We start from the raw sequence: 19,481 nt of genomic DNA, 5'->3' as shown, positions 1-19,481 counted from the left end.
GTTATCAAATTTCAGTGTTGGTGATGTTTTAACAGGATTATCAGTATGACTATCGTAAAAATGTTGGCAAATAGAGAAGGTTAAAGCCTTTCAAATAGTGTGGTGATGCAGCATGTATACTCCCTTGAAGAAGGGTAAGTGTATGCTTGATCAATGTATTCGTTCAGACGGGCTGGTAATCATTTTCCTCAAATCTAGACCAAGAGACATTCCTTCCCATACTGTTTACTGTTGCTAAACTCTCATTGCCATTAGAGATTATAGAGACACTACTGTTAATGTGACAGAAAATTGACCTCCAGATTTTTTTGTTGTTGGAGAATTGCTTCACATATTATTGCACAGAACAAAGAGTTACAGCATGCAAATATGGTTTATCTTTTTTCAGGTAATATGGACGGTAATAAACAAAAGGCTCTACCTTTTGAGATTGAATTTCATATAAATTTTGACTGGTAAATGTTATAATTTTGGCCTAGATTTACTTTTCTGACAGTGTAAAACTTGAAACATCACAAAGGGAAGTTAACAGTTCCATGTTCTCATAGTTGGAAACGCTGCATTAGGTGGTTGGAACTTTGCCATATTAAGTCATGTCAAGAATGCTGTCACAGTCCTATGTAAACCTGCAGGAAGCTTATTTCCATGAAGCCATCTAGTACAGTTGGTAACCTCATTGAAGAGCGGAGGACTCTGGGGCATGTGATACGTTGGAAAGGGTGTAGATAGAGGGCTCTTCATAATTTGCTAGTGTGACGACTTGTACAGAACAGCCAGCAGATGATGACAGTACCATGATGACACACAATAAGCACTGAAATAATTGAAATTCTGAACAAACCAAAGAGTAGAGGTGGAAGCCATGGCTGCCAAAGAATAAAGCTAGGGAGATGGTAAAATGTTTTGTTATAAGAATGTCCATTCTTTTGACGATGAAATCATGAAAGGCATTGATCTCTAATTGATCACCATATGGCTGACTAGATTCATCAACAGGGATCCTGTCATAAATTATTTGTTCTTTCTACCTGTGTCTTGTTTCTGCTGTGAATTAGCTTATGTTTTTACATTTTTATCTTCCTGCCACTTTGTATTCAAAACAAAGACTTATTGAAATGTGGGTTGGTATAGGTCTTCAATCTCCTACGAGCATAATCATTGCTTTTGGTGCTCTATCTCCTCGGTAAAAGCCAAAAGGTGGATTTTACTATAGAATACAAATAATCCTATTCTTGTTCACTATGAGGAGGACATACCATTGCTTGGGTCATGGAACAAGGATATCAAGTTTTACTTCTTTTGGAACTTTGCGATAATAATTTCTTTTCTTATTTTTTGGTCTACATATTTATCATTTAATTTGGTACTGCCATATTGATTTTATCATGCTTGTGTCACGACCTTGTCAGTAATTCACAGCAGTGTGACCTGGGTGCAGGTTGCAGGATATATGGGAGAGGAACAACTTGGCACGGCATTGGAGAATGCAGATGTTGTGATCATTCCTGCTGGTGTGCCTCGAAAACCTGGCATGACCCATGATGATCTCTTCAACATCAATGCAGGGATTGTTAAACCTCTTTGCTCTGCAATTGCAAAATACTGCCCAGAGGTAAGTTGTCATGATTTATGATCTTCTTTGAAGTTTTTGTTTTCATGCGATTTTCTTATTGACTATTTCATAGGAATAAGCATGACGTTCATTGTAAGTTGCTTTGTCGAAGGCTTTGTATGTTTGAGATCTATAGAGATGGCAATATATACAAATACATATTTGCAAGAATCTTTAAACAAGTTGTTGATCTAGATTTACATACTGTTCTTGTATATAATCAATTCTACTGGAGAGGTTAACGAAGCTTGAAGACTTCTTTGAGTCAAACGAATAGGTGATTGACTCATTATTGACTCTTTATTTAGACAAATTGCAGCTAACTTTTGCCCATAAGAAGGAAATACTAATTGAAATGAACTTAAGAGTAATTAGTTGTGTAGTCCAATGCAAGTTTGCAGCCACTGTTAAAGCCCTGTTATTCTTGTTTCTCCTCTTGTAGTTAGTAACTTAGCTTTTGGACTTTTGAGAAAATTGGCATATGAATATCAATATAAAAAATATCCTTGGTCTTCTATTTAACTGTGCACAAATCCACTTGATCACGAGGTATCCTCTATAACATTATATATTACATACAATCAGTATGTACTACCATTAGTGTGGCAAGTTAATAGATAAAGAAGTATGTTTCACAATTATTTGTTTTGTTCATATACTGGTGTGTGTGTACAGTATGTATAGTATATTGTTACATATTATATAGATAGAGATATGGAGAGGGGGGAGAGTGTACTGGATAATGTTTTCCTTCTATCAGGAATGGTATATTTGGATTCAAGAAATCATCTAGAATTGGTTTTTATGGCATTGCTGAGGACTTGATATCCATGGCAGGCAATTGTAAATATGATCAGCAATCCTGTAAATTCTACTGTACCAATAGCTGCTGAGGTTTTTAAGAAGGCAGGGACCTATAATGAAAAGAAACTCTTTGGTGTTACTACTCTTGATGTTGTCTGCGCAAAGACGTTCTATGCTTCAAAAGCAGGAGTTCCTGTTGAAGGTATTTAAAATTCTGGCTTGTTATGCTTAGCTACTCTCAAATATTTAGTATTCTGTAAAATATTTTTACTTTTTATAATTTAATCATGAAATATGCATCCTGGGCAAACATGCCAGGCACTTCTCCTCATTTCAAGGATGGTATCATAGGGCTCAAGGCCATCAGAAATATAGTCAGCTCAAGATGTCACTTGAGGGAATTGAACCCGGGTGGGAAGGATAACAGTCTTTGCACACAACCATCTGGGCTAGACCCAATACATGATATGCTGCAGGATCTTACCAACATCATGCTTTTATTAACATTAGATACAATTCTCAGTTTTATGTTTGTTGTTGATGTCATCCTATGATGTCTGCAGAAGTTGATGTTCCTGTTGTAGGTGGACATGCGGGTGTTACAATTCTTCCACTTTTTTCACATGTATATGACTTTGTTGGATCCTCATCTTGAGTTTGTTCTTTACTCTTGGATATTAGAAGATTAATTTATCAAAGATAAAATGAGATCATAATTACCTACCCTTCAATACAGTTAAAAAGGGAACTAACACTTTTTTGTTTTGATAATTTTTTTTAGGCAGCACCAAAGCCAAACTCTGTATTGTCTGAGGAGGACATTAAAGCCTTGACAAAGCGCACACAGGATGGAGGAACTGAAGTTGTTGAAGCAAAAGCAGGGAAAGGTTCAGCCACACTGTCTATGGCGTAAGTTTATGTTTTGGTCCTCTATAGTGGCTAATATGCATTCATATCTTTTGAATGTTTTTTTATTCTTATGTGACTGTCTAGAGTGCTGAATTTTTCATCTTGATGCAGTAGTTGGAGTCAGATAATCTTATCATGGTGTGTGCTTCATGATTTCATGCTTGGCATGCAACATGATTTCATGCTTGATAAGTACCTAATCTGAGATTCACTGTCAGTGAGAATATGGCATGAAGGAGCTTCTTTCTCTTCATCTGAATCTTGTACTTCATACATTTGCATGTCTCAAATCTTTTGCCTTAAGCTTAGGTACTTATCCTACATGAAATCATGTAGCATGCATGTCTCAAATCTTTTCCCTTAGGCTTTCTCATTTGTGTGAAACTCAGCGGGTGCTTTTAACCTGTGAGGTTTGACCGATGGATTGTTGCCTTTCATTTACCTTAGTTTGATTGAAATGTTCAAAGTTAATCTAGATTCTGCATGCAAAGATCCTTCCCTAAGAAAAGCCATGAGTCTCTTCAAGGATGTTATTCCTTCTTAAACATAAGATATGTCAAATGGATCCCGCAAAAGTTGTGTGCTTGATGATGGGTAAATCTGGGTATGAGATTTACAAATTTGCACTTACATGTATGCCTGTGGTTGCAATTCACAGATAGGCGCATAGCATCCATTCATTACCTCATCTTGAGCATTTGAGCATGGTTCATGCAAAAAACATTGCTGGTCAGTTAAATCCATTAGTTGAAAACATGGAAGTGAAGAGTAGTGTTGTAGTCTTCTCTATGTTGATGAATGCTTTTTGAGACTTCAAAATGTTTAGACATGCAATTCCTTTTTCATCTTGCTCCTGTGTTCTCAAATTTTTTTTTTCTACTGTTTTTTAAGGCCAAATATAAACCATGGGATATATATTTTTCCTACCGCATTTTTTTCGTTCTCTGTATGCTGGATCTGTTCTCTCTGTGAACGATAGAGATGTTTTGATCTTAGTTTCAAGGGATCTCCATTGGGATCGATCGTACGACGACCCACTTGGTAGGATCTACTTTTCGTTAGTGTTTTACCTGTTATTAGTTCTTTGATTTTACGTTTCTGATATTTTCCATGGTCAGATAATTTATTTATTTTGGTAAGCGCCTATTTTTTTAAAGGACCCAGGCCTTATACCAGGCTTAGACTCCACTGCTATAACCTGTCAAGGTCTCTGGGATTCTTCGAATGTGGAATTTATTCTTTTGGCCACATTTTTGCAGGAAATATGCCTTCCGGGGCTTTTGAACGTGGGTTTGAGCCCTGAAAGCGCAATGATTTAATTTCTTAAACACAACCCAATTCACGTTAATGGTCAACTCAATTCACTTTCATGGTCAGTTTGTAAATGTGTTTGTGCATATTTTGATTGATGAAAAAAAGCACCTAGATATTTATTTCGTGGAAATCCATGGCTGCATCATGTGCACCTACTCGATTAGGGTTTTTAATTTTATGGATCTAGGTGACATTTGGCCCACAATCCATTGAAGCAACGCCCATCGCATTGTCATTCTAAAACGATTGTATTGTACACCGTGAATATTGGATTTGACTATACCTGACATTCTTTGGGCCATTTCAAAAGAGGCAGATATTGAGGGCTACATTATTATTATTTTTTATTGTTTTCTTGTTGGCAAATGTCTTTCTGTTAACATAGTGGGTTTTGCCCTTATTGTAGATGATACAAACATAGAATCTCTATTCCACCAATTTCATGCAGGATTTGCACCTGATCTTGTCTGTTGAATCTCAATATGGTAGTTAACTCCGATGGTGAGATAATGCCGCAACATACTTCTAAGAGGGCACTGAAAGTGCTATGATTTAAATACTTGACAATAATCTGCCTGACATTTATGGCTAGATTGAAATTTGGGTTGTGCTTATTATTATTATTAGCAGTAGTAGTATTTGCTATTGATAGGAGAAGGTTGAAATTGAGGTTGGGCTCACTATTATTGTTTTTGTTTGGTCAAGGCCTTTTGACTGGCGTGGGTGAAACACCTTAATTGCATCTATTCATCAAAGTCACGCATGACTTGCAGATGGGCTCATTTGTGCAAACCTCAATAGCACAGGGGTCATCATTAACAGCACCTCTGCATTATCATTGAACTGGTGTTTATCACGTTAACCCGACTTCATATTTTGGAATGACATGGGCAGCCGCATTATCATGGGAATATGCCTCCTGGGTTTTGAACCTGGGTCATCCTCATGACAAGCACCCTACAACTTGCCACTAAACCACAGCCCAATGGACGAGGTAGTTCATATTTTTTTGATGAAAAGTGCATCTATATTTTTAGCAGAATCCACGGCTGGATCATATGCCTCTGCTTAATAGGACTTTTTGATTTGATGGATCTAAGTCATACTTGGCCTAATGAATACTTAGAAGTTAGAATAGTCTCATTGCATTGTCAATTTGTTATTTTGTGAGAATTGAATTGATGACCCTCTGCATATTGGATTTGCCTCTATATCCAACCTTTTTGGGATCGTTTAGATTTGCCTCTTTATCCATGAGTAGATTAAATCAAAATAGTCTTCGCAGCGTAAATTAAACTAAGGTTGAATAAACTCCCTAAAGTGGCTTGTGAAATGCTAATTATTTATCACATCATCACTTTTATACCTGGATTGGATAAGACTATACCCTGATTGAAATGTCGTATACCTGGATTGGACAAGATTATACCCTGATTGAAACGTGGGTTGGTATAGGTCTTCAATCTCCTACGAGCATAATCATTGCTTTTGGTGCTCTATCTCCTCGGTAAAAGCCAAAAGGTGGATTTTACTATAGAATACAAATAATCCTATTCTTGTTCACTATGAGGAGGACATACCATTGCTTGGGTCATGGAACAAGGATAACAAGTTTTACTTCTTTTGGAAATTTGCGATAATAATTTCTTTTCTTATTTTTTGGTCTACATATTTATCATTTAATTTGGTACTGCCATATTGATTTTATCATGCTTGTGTCACGACCTTGTCAGTAATTCATAGCAGTGTGACCTGGGTGCAGGTTGCAGGATATATGGGAGAGGAACAACTTGGCACGGCATTGGAGAATGCAGATGTTGTGATCATTCCTGCTGGTGTGCCTCGAAAACCTGGCATGACCCGTGATGATCTCTTCAACATCAATGCAGGGATTGTTAAATCTCTTTGCTCTGTAATTGCAAAATACTGCCCAGAGGTAAGTTGTCATGATTTATGATCTTCTTTGAAGTTTTTGTTTTCATGCGATTTTCTTATTGACTATTTCATAGGAATAAGCATGACGTTCATTGTAAGTTGCTTTGTCGAAGGCTTTGTATGTTTGAGATCTATAGAGATGGCAATATATACAAATACATATTTGCAAGAATCTTTAAGCAAGTTGTTGATCTAGATTTACATACTGTTCTTGTATATAATCAATTCTACTGGAGAGGTTAACGAAGCTTGAAGACTTCTTTGAGTCAAACGAATAGGTGATTGACTCATTATTGACTCTTTATTTAGACAAATTGCAGCTAACTTTTGCCCATAAGAAGGAAATACTAATTGAAATGAACTTAAGAGTAATTAGCTGTGTAGTCCAATGCAAGTTTGTAGCCACTGTTAAAGCCCTGTTATTTTTGTTTCTCCTCTTGTAGTTAGTAACTTAGCTTTTGGACTTTTGAGAAAATTGGCATATGAATATCAATATAAAAAATATCCTTGGTCTTCTATTTAACCGTGCACAAATCCACTTGATCACGAGGTATCCTCTATAACATTATATAGTACATACAATCAGTATGTACTACCATTAGTGTGGCAAGTTAATAGATAAAGAAGTATGTTTCACAATTATTTGTTTTGTTCATGTACTGGTGTGTGTGTACAGTATGTATAGTATATTGTTACATATTATATAGATAGAGATATGGAGAGGGGGGAGAGTGTACTGGATAGTGTTTTCCTTCTATCAGGAATGGTATATTTGGATTCAAGAAATCATCTAGAATTGGTTTTTATGGCATTGCTGAGGACTTGATATCCATGGCAGGCAATTGTAAATATGATCAGCAATCCTGTAAATTCTACTGTACTAATAGCTGCTGAGGTTTTTAAGAAGGCAGGGACCTATAATGAAAAGAAACTCTTTGGTGTTACTACTCTTGATGTTGTCCGCGCAAAGACGTTCTATGCTTCAAAAGCAGGAGTTCCTGTTGAAGGTATTTAAAATTCTGGCTTGTTATGCTTAGCTACTCTCAAATATTTAGTATTCTGTAAAATATTTTTATTTTTTATAATTTAATCATGAAATATGCATCCTGGGCAAACATGCCAGGCACTTCTCCTCATTATAAGGATGGTATCATAGGGCTCAAGGCCATCAGAAATATAGTCAGCTCAAGATGTCACTTGAGGGAATTGAACCCGGGTGGGAAGGATAACAGTCTTTGCACACAACCATCTGGGCTAGACCCAATACATGATATGCTGCAGGATCTTACCAACATCATGCTTTTTTTAACATTAGATACAATTCTCAGTTTTATGTTTGTTGTTGATGTCATCCTATGCTGTCTGCAGAAGTTGATGTTCCTGTTGTAGGTGGACATGCGGGTGTTACAATTCTTCCACTTTTTTCACATGTATATGACTTTGTTGGATCCTCATCTTGAGTTTGTTCTTTACTCTTGGATATTAGAAGATTAATTTATCAAAGATAAAATGAGATCATAATTACCTACCCTTCAATACAGTTAAAAAGGGAACATACACTTTTTTGTTTTGATAATTTTTTTTAGGCAACACCAAAGCCAAACTCTGTATTGTCTGAGGAGGACATTAAAGCCTTGACAAAGCGCACACAGGATGGAGGAACTGAAGTTGTTGAAGCAAAAGCAGGGAAAGGTTCAGCCACACTGTCTATGGCGTAAGTTTATGTTTTGGTCCTCTATAGTGGCTAATATGCATTCATATCTTTTCAATGTTTTTTTATTCTTATGTGACTGTCTAGAGTGCTGAATTTTTCATCTTGATGCAGTAGTTGGAGTCAGATAATCTTATCATGGTGTGTGCTTCATGATTTCATGCTTGGCATGCAACATGATTTCATGCTTGATAAGTACCTAATCTGAGATTCACTGTCAGTGAGAATATGGCATGAAGGAGCTTCTTTCTCTTTATCTGAATCTTGTACTTCATACATTTGCATGTCTCAAATATTTTTCCTTAAGCTTAGGTACTTATCCTACATGAAATCATGTAGCATGCATGTCTCAAATTTTTTCCCTTAGGCTTTCTCATTTGTGTGAAACTCAGCAGGTGCTTTTAACCTGTGAGGTTTGACCGATGGATTGTTGCCTTTCATTTACCTTAGTTTGATTGAAATGTTCAAAGTTAATCTAGATTCTGGATGCAAAGATCCTTCCCTAAGAAAAGCCATGAGTCTCTTCAAGGATGTTATTCCTTCTTAAACATAAGATATGTCAAATGGATCCCGCAAAAGTTGTGTGCTTGATGATGGGTAAATCTGGGTATGAGATTTACAAATTTGCACTTACATGTATGCCTGTGGTTGCAATTCACAGATAGGCGCATAACATCCATTCATTACCTCATCTTGAGCATTTGAGCATGGTTCATGCAAAAAACATTGCTGGTCAGTTAAATCCATTAGTTGAAAACTTGGAAGTGAAGAGTAGTGTTGTAGTCTTCTCTATGTTGATGAATGCTTTTTGAGAGTTCAAAATGTTTAGACATGCAATTCCTTTTTCATCTTGCTCCTGTGTTCTCAATTTTTTTTTTCTACTGTTTTTTAAGGCCAAATATAAACCATGGGATATATATTTTTACCCTGAAGACCTCCAAATCATTTGGAAAAGGAGGTGTTGCAGCAAAAGAGATGGGTTGAATTTGTTGTTTGGATGGACTCTATGGTATGTAATCTTAGTTGGATTTCCAATATACTTTTAAACCATATTTTCATTTTATTTTTTAGTACTATTAGATATTATATCTTACCTCATTTTATGGTTAACATTGTGTAACAAAAACATGCGTTGTGTTATGTAATTAATACTAACATGTAATATTGATTTTTTTTGTCAGAATGCTATAGGTAATGATTGCCAAGACGATGATCCAAATTATGTTCAACATATATCAGGAGATGATGAGGATGAGGATGAGGATGATGGAGGTGAAGGAGGAGATGATGATGATAGTTGCGGTGTTGGTGATGATGTGGATCAGAGTAATGAGGATGGTCAAGATGATCATGAGGATGATCTTGGTGGTGGTAGCTAGGCATGCACATGCATTGTTTTTTATTAAGAAATTATTGCGTAGAATGACATTGTTATGTTTAGATGGGTGTTGTGAATTTACCCTATATCAATGAGACATTTTGATTTTGTAATCATACGATGAGTTTGATTTATGTATGTTGTTAATTTATCGTAACGATATTCATGAAATATTTTGATTTGTTAATCATATTTGAATTTTAGTTGTTTTGATTAAAAATAATACTGATTTTATTAGTATTATGTTGCTATTTTATACATGTTTTGAAAATTGTTAATGACACATTGTTATTTTTTTGGATGGATGTTGTCAATTTCTCTTAAATTTCTTTACAAATGATTTTGAATTGTGATATCTTCTTTAATGATATTTAGAAACTATCATATATTTCACTATGAATCTATAAAGGGGGTCATATATGTAAAGAAAAATATACTCTATATAAGAAGTCAAATGCGGATGTAACCATGGATGCAAAATTGAAAGTAAAATTGGATGTTAAACTAGGAATTAATACAAAATGCAAACAATTGACATACAAAGTGTTTTAAATTAGAAGTGAAAAATTGTGCAATAGTTGACACAAAGAAGGGAACAAAACATGGCATACAAAAGGATATCAAATTGGGCAAAAACAAGGACACATAAATGGGCACCAAATTAGATGCAAAAAAAGACAACAACTAGATGTAAAATAAGATGCAAAGTTGAGCATTAAAAAGAAACAAAAAACGTTACAAATTAACATGCCAAATGATGATGCAAATAATGGTGTAAATTTGGGATGCAAACTTGGGTGCAAAAAAGGAAAAAAAAAAGATGTAAGAAAAGACATAAAACAAGATGCAAAATGGGGCTGAAAAAAGGTGAAACCAAGGATGCCATATTGGATGTAAAAAATGATTCCTAATCACATGCAAATTTAGGCTCGAACTCAGACACAAAATTATATGCAAATGTGGACACAAAATGAGGCAAAAAAAGATGCAAATTTGGATGGTGAAAACGATGTAAAACTAGACACCAAAAAAATGCAAAATTGGATGAAAAAGTCGGTGTAAATAATGGTGCAACAGTGGACACAAGTAGACACAAAAAAATGGTGCAAAAAGGGGCATAAAATAGCTTAAAATTGGATGCAAAACTTGGTGCAAAAACAAATACAAAAGTAGACGTAAAAAATGGCTCTAAATTGAATGTACCATTAGACACAAAATAAGATGCAAAGGTGGACACAACACATGACTCAACATAAGATGCAAATATAAATGCAAATTTCGATGCTCAAAATGATGTAACATTAGATGCAAGAGATGGTGTTAAAAATGATGCAAAATTGGATGAAACAAATGACGCAAAATATGGTGCAAAATGAGATGGGAAAAATGGAGACAAATCAAACGTAAATGTGGATGTAAAAAATGGTCCAAAAAAAGATGCAAAAATGGGCACAAAAATGGATGCAAAATTTGGTGCTAAATCAAATTCAACACATGGTGCAAAGATAGGCACCAAAGCTGGTGCAAAAATAGAAGCAAAAACTAGTGTAAGACTAGATACAAAACCTGGCGTATGACTAGATGCAAAAAATGACACAAAATGGATGCATAAAAAGATGTTAAATTGGATTCAAAATACAGTGTAAACTTGATGCAAATGATGGTGCAAAAATGGAAGCAAAGAATGACACAAAATAGGAAGCAAAAGAGAATGAAAAATAGATGCAAAAAATGACACAAAACTATAAGCAAAACCTGTCATAAAATAAGATGCAAATCTTGGTTCAAAATTTGACGCAAAAAATGATGCATAGTTTGGTGTAAAAAATGATGCAAAACCTAGCGTGAAAAGGGATGCAAAATCAGGTGCAAAAAAGGACGCTTTAAAAATTGTACAATAGAGCCAGATTTAGCGCCAGGTTTCTCATCACAATTACAAAAAAAATGCACTAAAATCTGGCGCTAAATCTGGCGCAAATCGCTGGTTTTGTTGTAGTGTCAGTAGCATGTCTTTCACTGTCAAGTACATGAACTTTAGTAGTTTTCTAGCAGATTGCCAGCCTGTGCATGATAGCTTGTTTTAGCCCCCTCACAGATGCTTCTCCAGACTTGGTCCAGTTGTTGATTGAGCAGCTCCCTCAAGAAATTACACAATTCTGGATGGAAACCAGCCTTCCCTCTAGAAATTATGAAAATCTGACTAGCAACGTGCTCAGTTTAGAAACTACGTAATCCTGTCAGTCAACCTTCCCAAAGAAAAATGTGCAATCTGGCCCAGCATAATTGATCAGCCCAGAAATTACACAATTATGGGTAGCAGTCAGCTGCTCCTCCCAGAAATTGCGTAATCCCTCTAGACAACCAACCCAGCTTCCTCAAGAAATTGCGCAAATTTCTCCCTCAGGCAAGCAGGTTGTTGCATGTGCCTTCAGGATGACCAGTTCCACCCGGGACCGAGGAAACTTTACTTGCATGCACGGGATTCTTTTTCTCGAAATAGAAAAAAGAAACGTGCAAAAGCATCCCTAGATTTTAGGGAGCTATTTTTAACAACTAGAGATTACATGCAAAGATCATTTAGAAACATTCCTCCAAGTGTCGCTTTTTCCTAGATTTGTGGCATGCATGTCATGAGCCTCAAAATTATTTATTATATGCTTCAGAGCTCATCCTTCACATCGATCTTGGAGCTCTAACTTCCCACAACACATCCAGGAGTCTTCAACACATCTAGCTCAATTATTTCCAGGTAAGTCCGCTTAACTTGTCTTTTGTAGCATTTCTCTCTCTTTTTTTGGTTTGGCTTGTGTGAGTGTTGTCTTCTTTATTTTTTTGAATGCTTGTTGTAATTTACATGCATATTATCTTGTACTATCACCATTTCAATTTTTGTTAGCATCTCACTGTTGTCACATGCATGACATTGTTTTTCATGAACGGTTGTTGATTCGGCGACTCGTCTCACACACATGCATGTTGTTCTATTTTCTAAATCTTACATTCACTATGTGCATGCATGATCATTCACCTATACTTACACTCAGTATCACCATGCATTCACATCTTCATTTTGTTTCAGTTGCCCATCGGTGGGTCTGGGCAACCTTGGCCTGGACTCTCCCTCATCGAGACAACATTGCACAATTCTGAGAGCGAAGGCTCTACCTTCCTCCCAAAAAATGCACATTTATGGATAGTGAATATCCTCCATTCTTGCCTTGCGCAATTCTGAGAAGTAGTGACTGCTCAGCTAGAAAATAGCTCAATGTAGTCCTTGGGCCTGCATTACTTACCAGCTAGAATTGTGCATTGTGCAATCTCAACACCCAACAGGCTAGTCTGGATTGCACATTGCACAATTCCAGCAACCAGCAAGCCTCTAGACAATCGGGACTACCTTTTACATAGTTTGGGTAGCCAGTGTCCCAGCCTCCCAAGAAAAATTGTGCAATCCTTCCCAGTCAATCCCCAGGTATGTAGCATGTCATCCCTCAAGTTTGCTTTGGTTTCAGTTGACAAATTTCTTGCCATGCATGTTGCCATGTTGTTACAGGGAAAAGTGTCTATATAGAACTGCTTATCCCACTAAGGTGTGGTAACTACCTTAGAAACAAACAAAGTAAAGCTACTTTCGTTTTTCCTTTATGAAAGATAGATGAGAGTAGAATAGAGGAGACCAACCTCTGTCTTGCGCTTGGCTCCTAGTTTGATTCCTCTCTCTTCTGATAGTATTTTGCTACTTGCTTTCTTGTATGCCCAGCTTCACAGAGTACCTGTAGAATCAGAGTAGCATAACACTATACAAGAACATGGATCTATAATCATAAGCAATCTAGGATCAGATGTAAATTGACCATACAAATGCATAAAACATAAATGACACAAGAGTATGGAGGAAAACTTGAATAGCTTTTATTGATAATCAAGAAAGAGCCAAGGGAGTTACAACCAGTTGTTCTGACCCAGCATCATCCTCTCAGCAAGTAAGCCCTTCTTCACCTCATATAAAGCTTAGATCACCCAACACTATGATGTTATCTCAAGAAACCAACAACAATTCCTTACAAGATGCAAAATTGCAACCTCTGGATCTCTGGGATGAGGGATCCATATATAGATATCTGTAAGGGAGATCAGTCAGCTTGTGATTTGATTAGTGTCTTCCCTCTGATAGTTCTTTCTTCCACTTGGAGATTGATGATCTCTTACTCATCCTTGGTCGAATTCAGAGAGGAAAGTGTCACAGGAGAAGTTTCTGGAAGATTCCATGCCTCTCCACCTCATGGATTGACACTGCCATTTGTCACTTCTCGCCCATCGCACCCCATAGAAGGGCTTTTTGAAATGCAACACACCCACAAAGTGTACTTAGGTGAGATGCAACACACTTTGCCTATGGAGCAGCTGAAATCATCCTGTTTTGACCAGTTCTGAGCAGTTTTTCATGGAGAACTTCTGGGAGAAGTTGTAATCAGTTGACCTTGTTCCTTTAGGGGTTAGAACAACACTTTTAGGTACTTAGGAGCCCTTGGTTTATGGACATTTTATGCTTGGGGTTGCAGTGCCCAAAAATGTCTATAACAGTTGCCCCCTAAAGCATGAGGTCGTTAATTTTTTTTGATGTCGGGTGAAATGCTTTATTATGAGGATCCGAAGTTCTTTCAAGCTGGGAGGAGACCTATAATAAGATACAATACAATACATTATCTTCATAATTTTTTCATGATCTAGCTGAGGCGAGCATTCCCATGCTCAACTTTATAAATTCATTTTCATGTACATAGGACAGACAATCGTCTGAGTGTAGATTGATGATTCTGGTAGAGCCATCATCCCTTTGATTGGATGATTATCTGTGCAGCAACGATGTACATTTGATGTCTTTATTTCCTTGAATATATATCGCAGCCCGGATGGATGAAACTAGATCCGGGGTCTTCAATCTCGTCCGATCTTCACTCGAAGTACAAGTCTATCCATGTGAGAGATGTTCTGGAGTCGAACATGGAAAGACATCGCCTGATTACCAGCCAATGATGTAAGATGTTAACAGGTGCGAGACGAATCACTGATAATGATAATGACCCTCAAGGTACTGCAGCACAATTCACGTGGTGTGAATAAAGGACTTGGCGTCGAACAGCACGCAAAATATTTCGGTCGAAGGTCATTGATGTAAACCTGTCGCCGGAAGTGAGAAACTTGCCATTGAGGCATGCAAGCTTCAAAGTACTGAATGGGGTGTTCCTAGATCGACTTCTTGGACAATGAGCTGATGTCGACAAGAAGCGATCTGTCATAGGAGGACCTTAATGAATCCCACATCAATGACATGGAATGAAGCAAATGATTTTAATGGAGGTGAAAACGATCTGGTGATATAAGGTTCAGGGTGGCGGTCATGAAAGAATGGAGCGTAAATGTATTGTAGCGGGTGAGACAGGTGAATTCTCTGAATGACTTCTCTTGAACATATCGGCGACACTGACATGATGGATTGGTAGCATTAACCCCAAATGTGGATGGTGTGATGGGACCATGGTGATGTGACCGGTGAATGAAACAACCCAACCTGACTTGGATGCGGAGTGAAAGTGTCATGTTCAAGAGCGACTTGCTACCAACAAAGTTTCTTCAAGTTTTCTTCCCAAATTTTCCCCAGTCATTGCTAACTAGTACCTCTTTATTTTTTTCAAGCTTGAGGAGGATAACATATGCTTGTTCTATAATTTTCCCTTCGGGCAAACCCATCGCTATGTTTTAACGAGCCTAGCAATAGTGAAACTCCTTCTTGTCTGCTATGGACAAGTTTGTCGCTATTAGGTTTTAACGAGTTTAACGACAAATATAAGTCGGTCCTTTTCAATTCTAGAGAGTCTGAAAAGGGACATAAAGGAAACTCCAAAATTCCTTTTTCGTCATCTAATCCCTTAAGTCCGAAAAAGTATAAAACAATACAAAAGGGATGAATTTTCGATACTTTTAATGAGCCGAACAAAATAAGATTAAAATCTAAAGGAGGGATTGCACTTCCGGTCCCTTTAACGAGCTGGAGAGGCCAATGGCTCGGCAACCTTTTCATATTTTACGAGTCAGATGAAAAGAACTTAAAGAAGACTCGTTTTTTGAGGAACGAGTGATAAAATTGGGTAGCAGCTAATTCCAGGTAAGGTTTGGAATTTTCCAATCACAGCAGTGTTACAAGGATGGCTAGCGGGATCACTCTTCGCAACTGTTCCTCAAAAGGGGTAAACAATCAAATGGAGGTGAATGATCAGCCAATACAGAGTGGAGGTGATGATGAGAACACGACCAAGGCTTTAAAGGCTGAAGTACTACATTCACGATGGTTATTTACTGAGAAATAGTTCATTTTTTAATGAGCTTAAACACGGGGAGAAACATTTGATCATGACTTATGTTTATTTTTTAACGAGCTTGAACTATGTGCTAAAACTGCTCGATTAATCCAGTGGTAAAATAAGAATGTCTCATATATGAAAACGACAATTTTTTGAGTTTTTCCCCACATCCTTTCTTTATGCAAGTTAGGAAACGACCAATCCTACGAGTTTAAAGGGTTAGAGGACCTAAAAATTTAAAAAACAAATGGTCGCTCTTCGCTTGCATGCCAAAAGGTTTGCATGCCCCGGGTATAAAATAAAGCTTCAAGGTCACCATTCATTCTACCGACAAAACATTTGTTTTATCAGGAAAGGTCTACCTCTTTCAGGTTACCAAAGATTGTTCTATTCACACCGCAAACAAAACACTTCTTCAGCGATGTCTACCGAAATAGACAAAGGTGAGACAATCCACTCACATAACTTTGACGAGGGAATCTTATTCCAGTCTAACCCCCTTTTCCAATCACGGACGGGAGTACAGACTAGTCATATATCTCTCACGGAAACCTACCCTATACCCGAAGTTTTCCTGCCGAAGCAGACCAGGGTGCATGCCCCCTGGGTTTCAGTCATGTCCCCCGAATCACTCGCGCTCATCAGGTGGACGGACTGGAGATTGATGAGACATTCCTTGTGTGAAAAGACCATTTAGGGATGGTATATGACTATTTGCTATGCGTGATCCGGGAAATGAAAGTTGGTATACGAGCTTGACCACTCTTCCTTCGTGTAGAAAACAAATTACTCTAAAGAGTGATGAGACAATGGCTCCCATGCAATAAATATAGTCTCGTCCAAGGAGTAGGTTATAATCTAGGGGTCCTTGGACTACCATTACGTTCATATGAACGGTTTTCCCTCTCAATGTTATGGGCACATTGGGAAGGATCCCTAACGGTCGACTGTCTCCTTTGTCAAAGCCTGTTAGATTTCTCATCTCAAGCAAAAGCGATGGCGAATCAAGCACTTTCCAAGCAATCGAGGAAAGGATACTCACAGAAGCCCCTTCATCTATGATGGTACCGGCCATAACCATTCTATATATTTGAGCAATGATTCGGAATGGTACACTAGCCGGTAAACGGGGTCTGCCTAATTGATTCCAGTCAAAGGAAACAACTAGGTTGCTTGGAGGTGGGACCGAATAGATGGCTGGGTATGACTTTGACGAACTTCCTTCCTGCGGTAAGGAATGGGTAAATTGCCCCCATGTTCATTGGAGTCTGTGCTTACAAAAAGAATTTGGATGGTGTCATCCTTGTTCTCTTCGGTGACTGTATCATCTGAAGATGGAACCTCTGAAGGCAAGACCGGGTCAACTGCCACCTCGAACTTTTGACTTTCGTCTGGTATGGGTTCAGATGGTTTGTCTTCAATGATAGATGCTTCGGCTGACCACCTAGGCAGGTCAGCCAGATTTTCAACTAGTGACAGACTCGGCAAGAGTTTTTTATATCCAAGAAGAAGTCGTAACGGTGAAACCGGACGATCTTCGAAAACTCTTTTAGCCTCGTCTAACAAGGGACAACGGTGGACGGCATGATTTCCTTCGCATCGTTTACAAGGAAATCTATATTTTCCTTTTTGTCCTGGGGCTTCACTTTCACTAGTCGACGATGTGTTTTCAACATGATCATCAGAGGTTGACGACATTGGGTTGTGAAAATGAGGAGACCAGTCCCTTAAGATCCGAGGGATGCAGGGACAATGTCTATGATAGTGGTCTCCTTTGCAAATGACACATGGCGATTTAGGCCTGGTCGGTGCAGTGTGTGGATTTTCGCTAGACGAAGCTTGGTTGCCCCCTTTCGATTTTGGCTCCTTCTTCTTCTTTTCCTTCTTCTTCTCAGATACTTGATTTTTGGCTTTACCAGCCCTATCAAGCGAAGAGGAAGGAGGAGAGGAAGAATTGGAGGAAGTAGAGGGTCGGGGGTAACTCTAGATTCGTTTAGTTGCTGACTTGATTGTTCAGGAATTTCAGTGTTCTGAACGAAAGAGGTTGAGAAGAGCCATACGGGCAAGCCGATTGTCAATCCTGGAAGAGACAATGTGGCCATATGGGGTGCACCAACATCTCCCCAAGAGGAGAAGGGACTAGGATTTCCTCCAAGAGTAATTCCTTGGTTGGTGGATTCCATTTTCTCAACCTAAGATCAACGTAGGAAAGGGTGATGATTATTCCGTTTAAGATAAATTTTAGACTCTTTGACACAACTTGTTTTTTCAATTTTAAAGAGTCGAGAAAAAACAAAAGATGACTCTAGTCGCCTTCGTTTTTTAATGAGCCTGAAGTGACAAGTGCTCAGATGGACCTTTTCCGTTAAGGAGTCTGAAAAGGAACGAAAGGGACTGCTATGGAAATCTAGGCAGGGGGATTACCAAACCAATCGTAAAACTGTAGAATACTTTTTATGGTACGGCAGTCAATCTTCTCGAATGCTGTGTTCAGTGCATTGCGATCGATAGGGCGGCATACACGACTTCCTATGGATAAAGGATTAAGCCTATTGTGGTCTCCCAAAATATACTTGACGGTACATGGGAGCACAAGTCCGTATTGGCACTTATCATCTCAAAGTGGAGGAATCAACCAACCATTAGTGAGAACAATAGTTACCAGGCTTTACGACGCCGGAATACGTCTCTAGCCTAGACTTCTAGATGTTCTACATTAGGTTCCAAAGCGTTGTTAGATTCATTAAATTTATTTTCTAGTTGATCTTGCTTAAGAAATTTTCCTTTCAGGTTCACCACGTGATGTAGATGTACAATTCCTAAAATGCAATCTAAGATGATAAACAGTCTTTTATCTTCTTTGTGCAATGAAAATCCTAGCTACTAAGGAAAGAGAGACAGTAATCTTTCACAAAGAGCAAAGAGCACACACTATATGCAATGTCATAAATCAAACCAATCAAACACTCCAAATGCAAATGCATATGCATGTATTTGTTTTCAACTTTCTTAATATGTGAATGATAAAAAGAAAGCTAATGCGCAAATCTGAATTACTTTTCAAGCGACAATTACTAACAAGTTTCTTTTCAAAATCAAAAATGAAGACAATCACAACACTTTACGATTTGGAAATAAATACTTGCTTTCAACACTAGAAAAATTACAAATCCAGATCAAATACAATAGTAACATGGTAATCGACTATCAAGAGCAATCAGACTCTCTTCTACAATTGAAAACGACACTTGCGACACTTTCAAATCGAGAAATGACAGTACAACTACATTACTTTTTGCAAAGGAGAACTGAAAATGACTCAACAAATACACAAAAACATTTACAGTTATTTGCACAATGGAGGCAGAATAACAGCAAGGAAAAGGGGTTTCAAATAGAGATATACTGACTACGGGCAACAAAATTCATGAATAAAACTGGAAAGAATGAACACAA

The 19,481-nt window shown here is 37.7% G+C and overlaps 2 protein-coding genes across 4 annotated transcripts; both read left to right on the top strand.

Annotated features, from left to right (window-relative positions):
• Positions 1 to 17: 17 nt before the first annotated feature.
• LOC149168241 (malate dehydrogenase, mitochondrial-like) lies at positions 18 to 6,959 on the top strand. The gene is made up of 6 exons (XM_089428168.1): positions 18 to 134; positions 1,439 to 1,612; positions 2,450 to 2,618; positions 2,980 to 3,041; positions 3,198 to 3,325; positions 6,402 to 6,959. Exons 2-6 carry the CDS (start codon positions 1,451 to 1,453, stop codon positions 6,460 to 6,462), a joined length of 582 nt encoding a protein of 193 aa, XP_089284294.1. The 5' UTR covers positions 18 to 134; positions 1,439 to 1,450; the 3' UTR covers positions 6,463 to 6,959.
• A 110-nt stretch (positions 6,960 to 7,069) lies between these two features.
• On the top strand, positions 7,070 to 9,520 carry LOC149168240 (malate dehydrogenase, mitochondrial-like). 3 transcript variants are annotated; one of them, XM_089428169.1, is made up of 5 exons: positions 7,070 to 7,581; positions 7,943 to 8,004; positions 8,161 to 8,288; positions 9,179 to 9,294; positions 9,467 to 9,520. In XM_089428169.1, the coding sequence occupies exons 1-4, from the start codon at positions 7,425 to 7,427 to the stop codon at positions 9,267 to 9,269; spliced, it is 438 nt and encodes a 145-aa protein (XP_089284295.1). In that variant the 5' UTR covers positions 7,070 to 7,424; the 3' UTR covers positions 9,270 to 9,294; positions 9,467 to 9,520. The 3 variants fall into 3 exon arrangements, with proteins under 3 accessions (XP_089284295.1, XP_089284297.1, XP_089284296.1); XM_089428171.1 differs by lacking the exons at positions 9,179 to 9,294; positions 9,467 to 9,520 and adding an exon at positions 8,947 to 9,098 and having other exon boundaries at positions 7,077 to 7,581; XM_089428170.1 differs by lacking the exon at positions 9,179 to 9,294 and having other exon boundaries at positions 7,084 to 7,581.
• The last annotated feature ends 9,961 nt before the right edge of the window (positions 9,521 to 19,481 follow it).

Source organism: Pinus tabuliformis, chromosome 4_2 (genome assembly GCF_031772625.1).
Source record: "Pinus tabuliformis cultivar Carrire ecotype Pingquan chromosome 4_2, CPIR1, whole genome shotgun sequence".
Lineage (NCBI taxonomy): Eukaryota > Viridiplantae > Streptophyta > Pinopsida > Pinales > Pinaceae > Pinus > Pinus tabuliformis.
The sequence above is the reverse complement of the archived record's forward strand: the minus strand, read 5'-3'. Positions and strand labels throughout refer to the sequence as shown.

What these genes read in the sequence shown, in the direction of transcription:
- LOC149168241 (XM_089428168.1), top strand. Translation starts at nt 1,451, where the DNA reads ATGGGAGAGGAACAACTTGGCACGGCATTGGAGAATGCAGATGTTGTG. An exon ending in AGCAGGAGTTCCTGTTGAAG is followed by an intron (nt 2,619 to 2,979) that starts GTATTTAAAATT and finishes TGATGTCTGCAG; the next exon opens with AAGTTGATGTTCCTGTTGTA. An exon ending in TCAGCCACACTGTCTATGGC is followed by an intron (nt 3,326 to 6,401) that starts GTAAGTTTATGT and finishes ACCTGGGTGCAG; the next exon opens with GTTGCAGGATATATGGGAGA.
- LOC149168240 (XM_089428169.1), top strand. Translation starts at nt 7,425, where the DNA reads ATGATCAGCAATCCTGTAAATTCTACTGTACTAATAGCTGCTGAGGTT. An exon ending in TTCTTCCACTTTTTTCACAT is followed by an intron (nt 8,005 to 8,160) that starts GTATATGACTTT and finishes AATTTTTTTTAG; the next exon opens with GCAACACCAAAGCCAAACTC. An exon ending in TCAGCCACACTGTCTATGGC is followed by an intron (nt 8,289 to 9,178) that starts GTAAGTTTATGT and finishes CTGTTTTTTAAG; the next exon opens with GCCAAATATAAACCATGGGA.